General features: G+C 36.6%; 1 protein-coding gene across 1 annotated transcript in view; it reads left to right on the top strand.

The window, feature by feature from the left end:
• UCHL3 (ubiquitin C-terminal hydrolase L3) overlaps nt 1–14057 on the top strand; it is a 44832-nt gene that overhangs the window by 29910 nt on the left and 865 nt on the right. The window contains 2 exon segments of the mRNA XM_074859496.1: nt 10372–10447; nt 12913–12971. Coding sequence (XP_074715597.1) covers nt 10372–10447; nt 12913–12971 — 135 coding nt within the window.

Genomic DNA, 14057 nt, shown 5'->3' with positions numbered 1-14057 from the left:
GTTCCTTGTTCATATCATCGTTACACATGACTAGAAAGGTTGCCTTTTCATTTAGCACTAATGTATTTAGTAAACTGTATGAATATGTTACTGTCTCTGTAGCTATAAACAGGATTGATTGACATTTTGATTTGTTCCTATTTATTTCAGTAGTAAAAAAAAAAGTTAAGGTTGAATGTTTGTTTTTGTTTTGTGAGTGTATTCTGATCCAAACAAAACTTGAACTTGATTGGTCCTGTGGCCTGTGTGGGACAGAAGATCAAAACTAAATCATCACAATGGTCCTTTCTGGTCTTAATATATTTACTGTAACTTTGTCAGTTGCAGCTGAGAGTCATTTTTAATACTTCTGTGGTCTTTCTTCTAATAGTAACAATTTGAATGGTTTAACATAGTCCTACTGCTTCCACGGATACTAAAGGGATCCTGAGTGTTAATGGCAATACTGCCACTGGCCTGCTATTTTAGAAGAATAGGTGAAAAACTTAGGAAGTTGCATACCTCACCACGGTAAGCTTCCTTTTTCCTTTGCTTTCCTTTTATGTTAGACATGGAACAGTAAAGAAACGCTGGGTTCTGTTACAGTAGTTACTTGATTAATTTTAAATCCCAGAGTAGCACAACCTAGCTTTCCCAAATTACCAAAGAACTGTTGCTTACAGTTTTTGTAGCTGTAGACAAAACTGATCACTCTGTGTTCTCAACTATTCCTTCCATGAGATGATACTTAAATCCCCTCCCTCCTCACTTTCCAACAGTCTGTCTCTTGAATGAGTCAGCTAACTTGTGTTCATATTGTGAAGTTCACTGGGTGTGAATAACCTCTAGCTTATCTTGGTGATAAACTTCAGATTTGGACCATGTCTTTGCTTATTTTCATTGTTCTTTTGTCTTCTCATTCAAATTCAACACATTCTTGATTATTATGTATGTGATTTGATCAGATAAAGGACAGTATAATAAATAGTGGACATCTTTGCAGTTGCCTTTTTAGGTATGTTACTTCAAGTTTAAGTGGGCTAAGTATGTTCTTTTTTAATGTTTATGTAGTCGTCATCGTCCTCGCTGTCTTCACCACCATCCTCATCGCAGCCTCAGGTTAGCCACAGCAGAATGAAGGCTTCACCATTGTGTCACTCTGCATCCCTCTCCTGGGCCAAACGTAATCATGTAGGTCCTGCAAAGGCTACCAGTCCGTCAATCCGTCTTCGTCGTTGGCGGCCCTTGATACGCCTTCCATCTGTTGGGCTTCATTCTGTTGTAAGTGTAGTCCATCTTCAGTCTTTTCTTACTCTGACACGACTGGCCTTCTGCCATGTAACTTCGGTCTTCAAGGCATCATTTTTTGTTGGGGTCTTTTCTCAACCATTTTTAGGATTTCTTTCTTCTTTTTTTTTTCTTTTTTTTCTTTCACCCATGTTGGACAGCAGAAGTATGTCACTTCATGCTTTGTTGTCCAGGTATTTTTGATTCAATATACGTACCAAACCATTTTCAAAGCATAGATGAAGTTTGCCCTTCATGAAGTGGCTTTATTTTTTTTTCACCATAGGCTCCACATCCAGCCTCTTTTCACCTCATCTTCACGATCTTTCATTTGGATGTGCTAAACCAAGGGGCTTCTAATTCTTTGTCACATTATATTATTTCTTCTGTGTTTGAGACCTGGTTTATGTTCTCATATCCTAAACCTAGTCTCCTTTTCTTTCATTCTAAGTCTTGCTTAATGGTCCCTGGGTATTTCAGTAGGGATGAAATGTTTCGTGTAATCCCAAGGGGCTGGCTTACTTTCTCACTTGACATCTGTTTCTTTATCCAGTTTGTAGACATACATTCTAGTTGAAGATGAAGACATTCTAATAAGAAAAGCTTGTCATCAAATACCATACTTAACTTTTTTTCTTCTTCACTCACAGGGCACAAATATATCTTGAAAATGTAGAAAAAAAAATTACATGCACAGAATAGCCAATATTTCTAAACTGTCCCATGACCACCATTAGCTGAAAGAGTGGTTTAGTGGTATTTCATCCTGTTTTTAAGGAGTGATCACACTTTTACTATACACACACAAAAAATCTTGATATGTAGAAGTGAATGGTCTTAAATGCAAAATTGGGACAGTGATTTTGTTTTTATCATTCTTTGGTAATGACCACATTTCACCTGTGTTACTAGAAATTCTTATTTGAAGTATGTGGATTTTTTACTGTGGTGAAATAACTACTCTGACCGTGGTCCAAATAATTTCCTTTTTCATACAGATCGGTCTTTCCAGATATGGAAATCCTTCTTAATGTTTTATTGCTATTAAAAATTCGTGTCCAAGTGCTTCCATTTCTTTATAGGTTTTATATTTTTATCTGGATAAGTATCTCAAGATGAGACTTTTTCCCAGACTCTTTTCTCTTTATATGAATAATGATTAATTGCTATTATTAAGTATCTAGCTCTCTTGCAATCTTCAGAACTATGGAACATTCTTGATGTTATCATTTGGCGCTAGTTAAATACCCTGGGATTTGAGGAGACATGGAGTTTAGCAGAGTTAAGTTCTCCCCAACTCATGCTTCCTCCCCCCATTTAATATTTATCCCATTAACATCGACAAACTTCTGGCATTTTACGTGGGGACATTTTTGTTTGTTTAGTAAAACTTGGAAAATTTGATGTCGTATTTCTGTAATTTGAAACTGGGATCTTGTATGAATTTGACCTATATAAGTTTGTTGTTAACAAACGATGTATTGAGGAAGACCTGAGCTTGAGTGTGCCTGCCTAGAACAAAAACATTCATTGACCATGAGTGTTGGTCAATGAGGTTGACCAAGGATGGACGTTACAGCATAATCTATTGTGATTATACTAGAAGACCACTGTTGGCAAGTTGAGAGTTCTATTTACTTCAGAAAATTTCTAAAACCAACAAATCTATTAGCAGTGAGCATTTGCTTTGAAAATGTTCAAAAAATCAATTCAAAAAAATAAGTGGCCTTCAATACAACTGTATCTGGCAAAACAGAAGCTTGTCACTAAAAATAGTTATAAAATATTTCTTGTTAACTCCCCTGTCTCCATCTGACATTAAAATTTTAAGTCCTATGTGCAAACATTTATCACTGAATACAATACAGTCTGATATTTACTGGTAACTAAAATATTTTTCTCGTCTTTACACTTTTGTATAACACACCTTTCCAAGAAGTTTCAAGAACACACAAACTATAAGTAAATTAGTTTAACATGCAAAAAAACCCCAGACAGTGTTTTGGGCATTAAAGCTGTCTCAGTTGGCTTGATAATAAATACTACCTTGTCCTTCAAGTTTAATTCTGTAATGCCCATCAATACCCATCAATAAGTATTATTTGTATAGCTCTGATCATTCTGCTAGATATACAAAGAGGATGAATTGGGCTTAGCTTTGTATGAAAAAGTTCTAGTATTGCTTTTATTAAGAAATACATGCACTTGAATTTAAGGGGGAGGGGAAACATCCTGTCTATTTTGTTTAAAATACAGTTGAACTTTCTTATAGTTCTCAGTACACTTCTACTACTTAAACATTGACAGACAGAAAACAGACTGTTTCAAAATTCGGCGCTAAAGTCTTATGATGGGAGACTGTATTTATGCTGCTTAAATAAACCCATTTTCCCTACTTGAAAACTTTCTTTGACTTTTGTGGTGGGTTGACCTTGACTGGTAACCAGGTGCCCACCAAGCTGCTCTATCACTCCCCACCTCAGCAGGACAGGGAGGGAGAAAATAAAATGGAAAAAAAATGCCTCATGAGTCAAGATAAAGGCAGTTTAATAAAGCAAAAGCAAGGGCTGTGCACAGACTCAAAGGAAAACAAAAGATTTATTCTCTACTTCCCATCAGCAGGCGACATCCAGCCACTTCCCTGGAAGTAGCGCTTCAGTATGTGTAGCAGTTGCTCTGGAAGACAAACATCATTATAATGAATGCCCCCCTTCCCCTTCTCCTTTCTCTTAGCTTTTATTGCTGAGCAGATGTCATATGGTATGGAATATCCCTTTGGTCAGCTGAGGTCAGTTGTCCTGGCTATCTCCCCTCCCAAGATCTTGCCCACCCCCAACCTACTGGTGAGTAGGGCATGTTGGAGGGACAGCCTTGATGCTGTGCCAGCACTGCTCAGCAGTAGCCAAAACACCGGTGTGTTATCAACACCTTTCTAGCTACCAATACAAAGCACAGCACTGTGAGGGCTGCTGTGGGGAAAATTAACTCCATCTCAGTCAGACACAATAAATTTTTTAGAGTAGGTCTCCAGATGAGTTAAGAACATATAATAGAGGGGAAAAAAAAAAAAAAAAACCAAACAACAACAAAATACTGTCCTGAAATGTTCTATGCAAACCTGATAAGTTGCAGTAGATGTGGCAAATTTTTAAGCTATAGGTAACAACATGCTTCATTAGTAATGTTGATTTTTCCTCAATCCTTGTAATGATCTCTTATTCTTCCAGCTATCTGTTCTTTTAGTTTAGTGTCTCTGCTTGCCTTAAGATCATTTTGCTACCTTTTATATGTCAAGCTAATCTCCTTGTTCTTTTTTCTTTCCTACGCTCCTCAAGTTGAAAAACATGCTCTTTGTTTTCTCCCATTTACTTTCTGTGTCAGACTAAAGTTCCTGTTCTTTAAAAATACCTATTTAGAGCAGCATACTGATGAATAATCCCTCTTGTTTATGGATCTAAAGGGAGGTTTGTGTTTGTATAAACATTCTGTATCCAGATAGTCTGGTCATTGATAGAGCCCATCTCTATTTCACCTTCTTGCTTGACATCCTCTCATTCAAAATCAGATGCTGCTGTCCTGCAGCTTGGAATTGTACCTCACATGACACTTGCATATTCTAGCTGTAGTTGGGGACGGAGAGATAATAAGCTTGAGACAGCTTGTCTACAATGACAGCATGGTAGAAAAATACATAAGGCAGTGCTTAGCAAAGGAACTTCTTGTCCATTCTTGGGTCAGCACTCAAGACTGTCCCTCAACACCTTTCTTACAGAAATTCTTGTGCAGTGTTCTGGACAAGGGATACCTTGATCTAAATTAAGCTATGTATGTTCAACTGTGAAACTCCAGAGCATTTTAAATACCATAAACTCACTGCAGTATATTAGGCATGAATAGAGATGTCACTATTCTTTGAGAATGAGCTAGAAATAATCTGGCTGAAACTTGTGATCATCATTCCAGTGGTCTTTGTTTTAATTGCAGTATTTTAACCAGGTTTCAAATGCTTTCCACAGGCCTACACAGTACATCTGCCCAAGCATGTTCCATGCTTCAAAATGGAAATTACAGATGCCTAATCTACCCAATAGCAATTGCATCACTTTTTCCCCTTTACTTCAAAATTTACTGAATCAAAACCATACCTAACGTTCTGTTGTGTAATATCCATTTTTGAATATGTTTTTCTTTGGCTTCTTGTAACTCCTTGTGAGTGAAATTGTATGGTTAAACGCCTAAATTTTTTTCTTCTCTTAGACTTCAGTTACTTTTGTCATGATCTTTCAGTTGGATGCATCTGAAATTTTTTATTCCTTAAGGTTCTGAAAATTGTCTTTTCCTTATCAGTCTTTTCTGCTCGTCTTCTAGAACTTGACAGACTCTTGATGCCAGTTTCTTGACTTAACACAAGTGGTGTTTTTTTCCTTTACCAATCTCTACCTGTAATGGAAAGCATTCTACTAAACTGGTTTGTGAGACTTTTTACTTACTCCTTTCTCTTAAGAGCAAGTGTAAGGAAATAATAAAAATACAAGATACAGTTGGAAGAAGTTGCCAGAAGTCTGCCATATAACATTGAACCTGTTTTTATGATGTGATCTTTCATAAATAAATTTTAAGCAGGATGTGGTGAGGACTTGTTCAATATGTCCATGAGAGCAAGACAATTTTTTTTTTTTCTAATTGTGTGTTTGTCCCAGAAATGCAGTTTTAGGGAAAAGAAACCCATTGCATATCAAATTTGATGAACAGTTTTGTTCTAGTGTAGCAACTTGAACATCAAAAGATTTCAAATGCATGAAAATAGAATACTGACTTTTGGGATAATGTTCCAAGTGCACTAGCAAGATAAACTCTGTAGGTGATGAAATACACTTCATTAGACCAGCTGATGTGATTGGGCAAACAGTGATATAGGAGTGTACCATTGAGTTTCTGAAGGTTAGTGCAATAAGAGAGTGTTGTAGTTCATGAGGAGAGGGCAGCATGCAGTGGCGAAAGGTAAAGTCAAGGAATTGCTCAGTACAAGAGAGAGTAGGAGGGGTTATCATTTGTATAGTAAAAACTTTGGGAAATGCCATTTTAAAAACTACTGACTGGAAATCTATTAGTGGAGAATAGAGGAAGAAGTGTAGAGGTGCAATTTCAATAATATGAAATAATGGGTATTGACCTGAGACAAGTCGATTAAAATTGACTTCTCACAGCAATCAGCAATCATTTATTATTTAATTTGAATGTTCAGGTTAGCAGAGAAGGCAGTCAAATCCTCTGAAAAATCAGGACTCAAATCATTTAGGTGCTTTTAATGTGGTATCCAGAATTAGAGGGTACAGTAACCTTGGCTGTCGCTTTTGTATGAGACTGGGTATTCATGAAGATTCGCTATATTACTACCATTGAGAGTTATCTCAATACCTTGAGAAAAAATTACAGCTGAGAAGATATTCTCAGAACCATCACTCTGAGCACTAAACTTTTTGCATTTTCCCCTTTTCAATCACTTTCAAGTCTACTGATTATTATTTTTCAGGGTTTTTTTTCTTTTGAAGAGATAAATTGGAAAAGTGTTGTCCACTAACCCATCCTACCAAAACTTATTTCCTATACTAAGGTTGAAACCATAACATAAGCTTCTGTTAGCTACCCAAGATGCTGGTATTTGTCCTCTTTCTGTCTGTTCTGGATTGGAAAGAATATGAATATAAGTTTTCTTCACTGTGTGCCACAGCTCTTCGGAAGACTTGAAAAATGAGTCTTGAATCCCATAGGTTAGTTCCAAATCCTGATCAGACAATCTTGTTTAGACTCCTGTGTCGTTCTCCTTCCTTGTGGTTCATGCATGTGGTCGTTCAAATCTGCTGTCTCCTTTTGCACATTGAGCAGGCTTCTAAGTGAAAAAAATCTAAAGGAACAGGTCATCCCAACACTAGATTACTGTAGAGAAAATCCTCTGTAATTGTTCTGAAAATACTACCTAGTTATGAACATGCAGGCAGACTTCTCAAAGCTATATTCTCGTGTTCTTTTAAGCATTCACACAGACTTTATTAGAAGCTGAAAACTTGGTGAAAGGCGTAGCTTTTCAAGGAGACCACAGAAGACATCTCCCTGAAGCTGACATTCCCTCTTCTTCCCATTCCTTTGAAATTTAATATCTTCTGGTTCAAGTGTTAGAATGTCTAGAGGCTCCCAGTGAAGTAGAAATTAGCCTGACTAGGCTTCTTTTCGTGTGTGTGTCTGTGCGAGTGTGCATGCACACATATGCCATGGATGTCTTCTTTTTTCCCCCTAAGGAGGAGGGGTGGGGGGATTTTGAATCCGAATCGTCACATTGGGAAAGTTTAATCCAGTTACTTGTTTGCCTAAGTCACAAGCAACAGATTTTTATAATATAAAGTTTTACATCATCTTGACTGTTCAGACCCTATTGTTTCTCTGTGCTTATGGTTATGCAAATAATTGACTGTCAAAAATGATTGAAATCCTAATTTTTCAGGAAATGTGAAATTTACTTTGAGTAAATTTACTTTGGAGTAAATTTACTACTATCTGCATTAGATGAAAAGAAGTCACAGGGGAGCAGACTGTCTACATTAAAACATGTGGTCGAACCTTTAATAACGGCATGGCTCTTTCATTCTCTGAGGCTGAGGAATTAAAAATGTAAAAACAACGTTTCTCACGGCTTCTGGCAATAGCATAATGAAAGCATGTCATTTAGATTAGGCATGTACAAAAACTCAGCAGGATTCTATAGGAGTCTGTCTCCAAGTAAACTCTATGAAAAGTTAATCATGCTTTTTCTGATGGCTTCTCTATCCATCTTCTAGCCATATATAGGTTCAGCATTCCAAGCATGCCAAGTGTGTCTCTCTATGGAAAAGGTGTTTATTAGAAGCTGGCAAAGAACCCAACCCTAAAATGGTCAAAGGGGCAACTGTATTTTGTTATAAATATGATCAAAACCAAATCTGAAATTCAGAGGATGAAAGCCCTCTGAAATAAGGATACTTTGAGCTATTCTAGTTAATATAAATTTGAGCCTAGGTAGTGTATGTTTAGATGCAAGCTTTTAAATGCTAAGCCATTTCCTTCCTAAAGTGAGACTAACTGGCAGTGGTCTTTCACCTAACCCTGAAATTTCTTAAGCCCGGATTTCCTAGTTCGTAGGTTTAATTGGTAAGTGAACAGTTGAGAAGTGGTATATTTACAAAGGGAATTAGGGGGCAATGTGCAGTTTGGCAAGGACTCTCAGCTTTGCCTGCCTGCACACTTTTGTAGCACCACAGTTTAAATGCCTGTAAAAAGTTGGTTGATCAATGGAAATAACAAGGTGCCATTGGTTGTCAGCTACTGTCTTGTGTGGTTTTCAGGAAGTTACGGAAGCCTGTGGTCCTTGGAAGTTTACAACTGGGGTAGCCAAACTTTTGAGGCTGCTTGTTTTGCTTGTTTTTCTAAGTCCTGTCTCTATTTGGCCTTCTGTAAAACAAAATTCTCAAAGGCAATTCACTTATGCTATAGGGGAAGAAGACTCCTTGGAGTTCTGGTGGAATGGTCCTCTCATCCCTTTGATAGCTGCCTCATCTTCAGAGGCAGGAAAGCTCTTTCTCCATTCTAGGCCCTCTGAAACAGATGAAACTGGGTATTTATGCCTTTTCATGCTTTTACTCTTCACGGATATGAATCTCAGATGAGGGTGAGGGGAGGTTGTGTGGGTTTGTTGTTTCATTTTTTTTAATTCTCTCTTTAGTTTTTGAGCTTGCTACATAGAATTTCTGTAAGATGTTGGCAGTTCCTCTGTAATGCTGTGTTCTTTGGCATTCTTGATGTACTGAAGGACTTAGGTGACTTCTTGTGCTTTGCTTCATTGTTCTGGTTGTTTGCTACATTTCTTCAGTTTAGATCACCTTTTAAAGTCATGACCATCTGGACAAAGGAAACTTTTAACCCAGTCTTGAAAACATGATGTGACTGTAAGGTTCTGCAACTCATTTTACACTCTAACCTGCTTCTGGCAAATTCTTAGATTTCTGAGGTGCTTCAAGAAATTCACATAAGGCTAACAGTAATTACAAGATGGAAGAAAACTGCATGAAATATATTTTCACAGAAGTCAGATTCTTGATAATTTAAGAAAAAACTGAGATGCTTTTTCCCATTCTCTCAAACAGTATCTTCTTAAATTGTGGCTAGAGACTCAGATGCAGACTGGACAGATTGATGGGGAAATACGACCATCAATTGCTATTGAGCACAACAGTGGTGATGCACCTTTTGGCTCAGAAGTTCAAAAGCCACTGCTTAGTGGATGTTTGGAATGTGTGCTGGAAGAGTATCATGCTGTGCGTGCCCTGCTTTCTTCTGAAAAAGCTTTTGCTTGCTATAGTTGGCAACACAGTAGCGGGCTAGAGCGATCTTTACCAACTGTAACTGTTTTTTATGTTATATCACTTGATGCTGTCACTGCACTTCAGTCCTTTCTTGGTATGATGCCTATGATGCCACTTCAAAATTTCAGTCTAGGCACCTCTGGTTATTTCCCTTCCTCCCCACCTAAGATGTGTGAACTGTTTCTTTTGACTGCCTGTGAAGAAGGAACAGGTTAACCGTACTATATGTGACTTAAAAGGAAAAAATTATTTTGACCAACTGAGTATTTTCAGTTTTAAAATACAGCGGGCTCAGAGTTCAACCCTGCATCACTTTGTTATGGGAGATGGGTTAGTGAAGGAGTTGCTATTTATATTAATATCTATTTTTAATGTTAATGTATTTGAACTGATACTAGTTCTAATTCAGTAGTGAAAAATAAACCTTTAATGTAGAGCTATAACTGGAAATACTTCCAGATACTCCACTGAAAGGATTCTTGCTGACACTGAAAGGATTCTTGCTGATCTGTGCATTGCAGAAAGCTTCTTTATATTCTGAAATGTTCTGAAGTGTGACTTCTGCCATTCTGTATAGATCCAGAATGTGCTTCTCACTTGTGATTTCTCTTGGCCAGGTGTTTTGTATATTATGATGATATGTTCTCATCAATCATATTGTGATAAGAGTTTTAGTGAACACAATTTCTTTTTGTTTTGTTTTGTCTTGCAGGCACCGAGTATAGATGAAAAAGTAGATCTTCACTTTATTGCATTAGTTAATGTAGGTGGTCATCTCTATGAATTGGGTAAGAACATTTTTTATCCGCTCTCCATTTGTTTGAAACAAATACAAATAGTAATGTTAACTATCAAAGTTAGAAAGATTACTGGATGTAATGTAGGGTTTAGGTTCTTTTCAGCTGTATCACAGGGTCTGGGGGGTTCTGTCAAACAATTGCAGCCTTCTTCACATTGTTTTTTTTTGGATTCTCCTTCCCTCAACTCCCTCCTATTAAGATAAAATGGTACAGAATACTAGACTGCCTCTAAACTTCCTTTATGATTTACAAGGACAGGAAGCAAGAAAGAATTGATGAACACTCAAAGTTTTAGAGAGGAAAGTACTGTTATACTTATGTCCCTGAATTGCTTGTGGAATTAATAAATGAACTGTATGCCACTTTAGAAGTGTTAGCTATATTATTAAATAGAGTGACAGTCTAAACTGTAATTATGTAGTCAGGATACTAGCAGATACTAATATTCTGCAACCCATTTTACAGGCTGGTTATTTTTTCTTCTATCCTCTTGTGGTCACAAGACAGTTACCTGTAAAACAGTAGTCTCTTTTCTGAACTACAGCTATTTTTTTTCCTCTTCAGATTGTGTAGCACCAAGTTCTACTCAGATATTCTTTAATGACTCCAATCTTAAACATGTTTCTGGGCAACTAGGTTTTGCTGCAGGCACTTCAGAAAGCTAGCAAGTAGATCAGGATTTAAAAACTGCAAGTCACTTCTCTTTCCTAACATAATTTTTTTGGTGTTTTATGGTGAGAATGTTTTCATCTTTTGAAAAGCAACGTGTAATTAAGCCATGCCCTTAACAGGTGACAAATAATCATAACCTGGGGCGTAAGTGGTATATAAGAAGTGCTTATGTTAATATTGAGGTGATCTAAGGGGTATTATCAGTGGTAAGTATGAACAATAGGCACACATTTCTGTATTTTTATGATGCTGTATGTCTGTCAGTGACTAGATCAAATAGTGAGGCAACTACTGTAGGATGCAATGCAAATATGACTAAATTTCAAGGCGTGATGGATGGCTCACTCTTAGTTGTGTGCTACTATTTTCATGTTACCTTTTCATTGTGCGTTAATTTGCTCTGCTTAAAAAGCACACTACAGACTATGATTATGATGTTTAGCCATTTTCCATAAGTATGATGCAAGCTAAATCCCATTTTTTGTTTAAATTTTTTTTTTCTAAAAAAAAAAGGCATTTAGCTCCACTGTCTAGTGGAATGCCAATACTATTTGCTTTGTTCTTAAAATAACTTCTCTCTGTACCAGCGGAAGAAAGCAAAAAATACTTCAAAGTAGGAAAATGGGAGAAGGTTTTTCAGTTGATTCACTGGCTTCCGTCACTGTGGCCAGCATGTGGGCTTTGGTGGGCAGAAAATGCTAAGGAAGCACATGGATGTTAAATGCTTATGATGTTTTTGCCATAGAAAATATGTTATTTATAGGCACATGAAATTAAAATGCTGTAAAAAAACAAAAAAATCGAATCAAACTTAGCTTGCAACAGTACAGGGCATTCAGTTCTGTTTCCCTGGCACGTTCTGACCATTTTGCATTGTTGTATCTTCAATCATGGTTGTTACAATAATGAACAATGTTTTGTTTATGTAAATCCAAAAGTTTTCTAACATCGAATCTATTTTTAGTTATGGAAAATGTAGTTTGGAAGTATTGTCAACTTCGATGGAATCTTTGGGGAGGAAAAAGTCTTTAAAAGAGAGGACAGAGCCAAAAGGGAATTTGGTCTAGCAAATACTTAGGATATCCTGACATATGTTTTCATACTGTTAGCTCTTCGCAAGTAACCTGAAACATTTCTATGAATGAAATTATTTTTTAAATGCTGAGAATGATAGCATTATTATATTGCAAATGGGAGAAAAAATAATTAACTACAGCAACTATTTTTAAATGCTGTGAAAGTACTTAATACTTAAAAGTTACTGGGTTTGTTTGCTTATATATTTTTAAATGAGTAACATCTCAGTTATGCCAGACTCTTCAAACTGGTGGGTTTGGTATTCTGTTCTGTCATAGAGTCCCTGATCACAGCTGTCAAAGACCACAGATGTGCAGCTGTCTGTCTGGGTAAATCCATTGAATGTAGTTGAAATTGTTCTCCCCTACTTGAAAAACTGAAGTACTGTACCAGCACTAAAACAATCGCAACTTACAGCCTTAAAGTTTTCAAATAAAACATGTAAAAGTATTTCATTGTTTTGCTTCGATTTTTTTTTTTTTTTAATGTAACAGACTGTACATAATGATACCTGTTAAAGCAGTCAGCAGTGGAGGAGAGACCAGGAAATAGCTAGCTGCATGTGTGATTCTTTTATGAAAAATGAGGTAGCATTTTTTTAAGTGAAGAGCAAAAAATCTGTTCAAATAGTTCTAACTGGAAAATTGAAGCTTTTCTAATTTTATAAATGTGTTGTTGTTCAATCCTGCTTTGTCTTTCAACAGATGGGCGCAAGCCATTTCCAATAAACCATGGGGAAACCAGTGACGATTCTTTTTTAGAGGTAGGACTAGAAAACCTTCTTAAATGATGTTATACAAAGTTCTTGTGATATTGCCACAGAATTTACAAAAAATATTTATAAAAATATTTATAAAAATATTTATACAAAACTCTTGCTATATTTACAGTTGGATGAGGAATAGATGGAGTGGGATGGTGAGACAGGTTTACTCAGTTTTAAAACAGGTATTTCAAAACGCTCATGTTGTGAATCTGGATGACAGAGTATCATAACATGGTAACAAGACATGTCAGAAGGGTTGACTATAACAAGATCAGACTGACTTTTCTTCTGTGCTGAGATTTTCATATACCCCTGCTCCTTTCAAACTGTACCTGAGATGAAGTCATCAGACTGAAAATTTAGGATAAGTTTTCATTGTCTTTCCTTTGGTTTAGTTACAGTTCGATATTCTCCAGTTTTGTGACTTCTGGGTGCTTCTTTGTATCAGAAGCTGTTGAGTTGAGAAATTAAATGGAAAGGAATACACTGAATTGGGAGCATAAACGGTCATCCTCACAGAATGGTGTGAAGTTGAGGCTGAGAGAAGGCAATGCATAGATTTGACTTTTATTGTATCCAGACTGGCTTAGCTTTACAAAAAGAAAAAAACCAGAGAAACTAAAAACCAACCAAACAAAACCCTTTTATTTAGTAGCATAGATTAATGTCTGTAAAGTTTGCATACAATTTGTGCTTGTTTGGGCAGGGGAAGCTTTCCTTTTCTCATATGTGGCTTTTTTCTGTTTTACTGATAACATGTGTTCTCCAGATTGCACCCTAAAGCTAGATGAAGGAGTTACTTATAATCTTTCACTTACCCCACACAGCTTAGATTCATCTTGAGACAAAGGAAAAAATTCTGAATACAGCAGTACTAGTAAAGGCAGACTTGAGAGATGCATTTAGAAAGTCAGACAAGCAACCGATCTGTTGCACAAAGTAATATTCAGTCACAAAAATCATTGTGGCTAAGGTTCTGCATAAAACCTTTGGTCTCTTATGCTGCCCATATGAGCACTGTAAATAATCTTGAATACTGGTAACTCAGATCAGAATTACAGTTTATGTAGATTTGTCACACTA

This window comes from Strix uralensis, chromosome 2, assembly GCF_047716275.1.
Source record: "Strix uralensis isolate ZFMK-TIS-50842 chromosome 2, bStrUra1, whole genome shotgun sequence".
Classification (NCBI taxonomy): domain Eukaryota; kingdom Metazoa; phylum Chordata; class Aves; order Strigiformes; family Strigidae; genus Strix; species Strix uralensis.
This window is presented reverse-complemented; position numbering and strand designations above follow the sequence as displayed.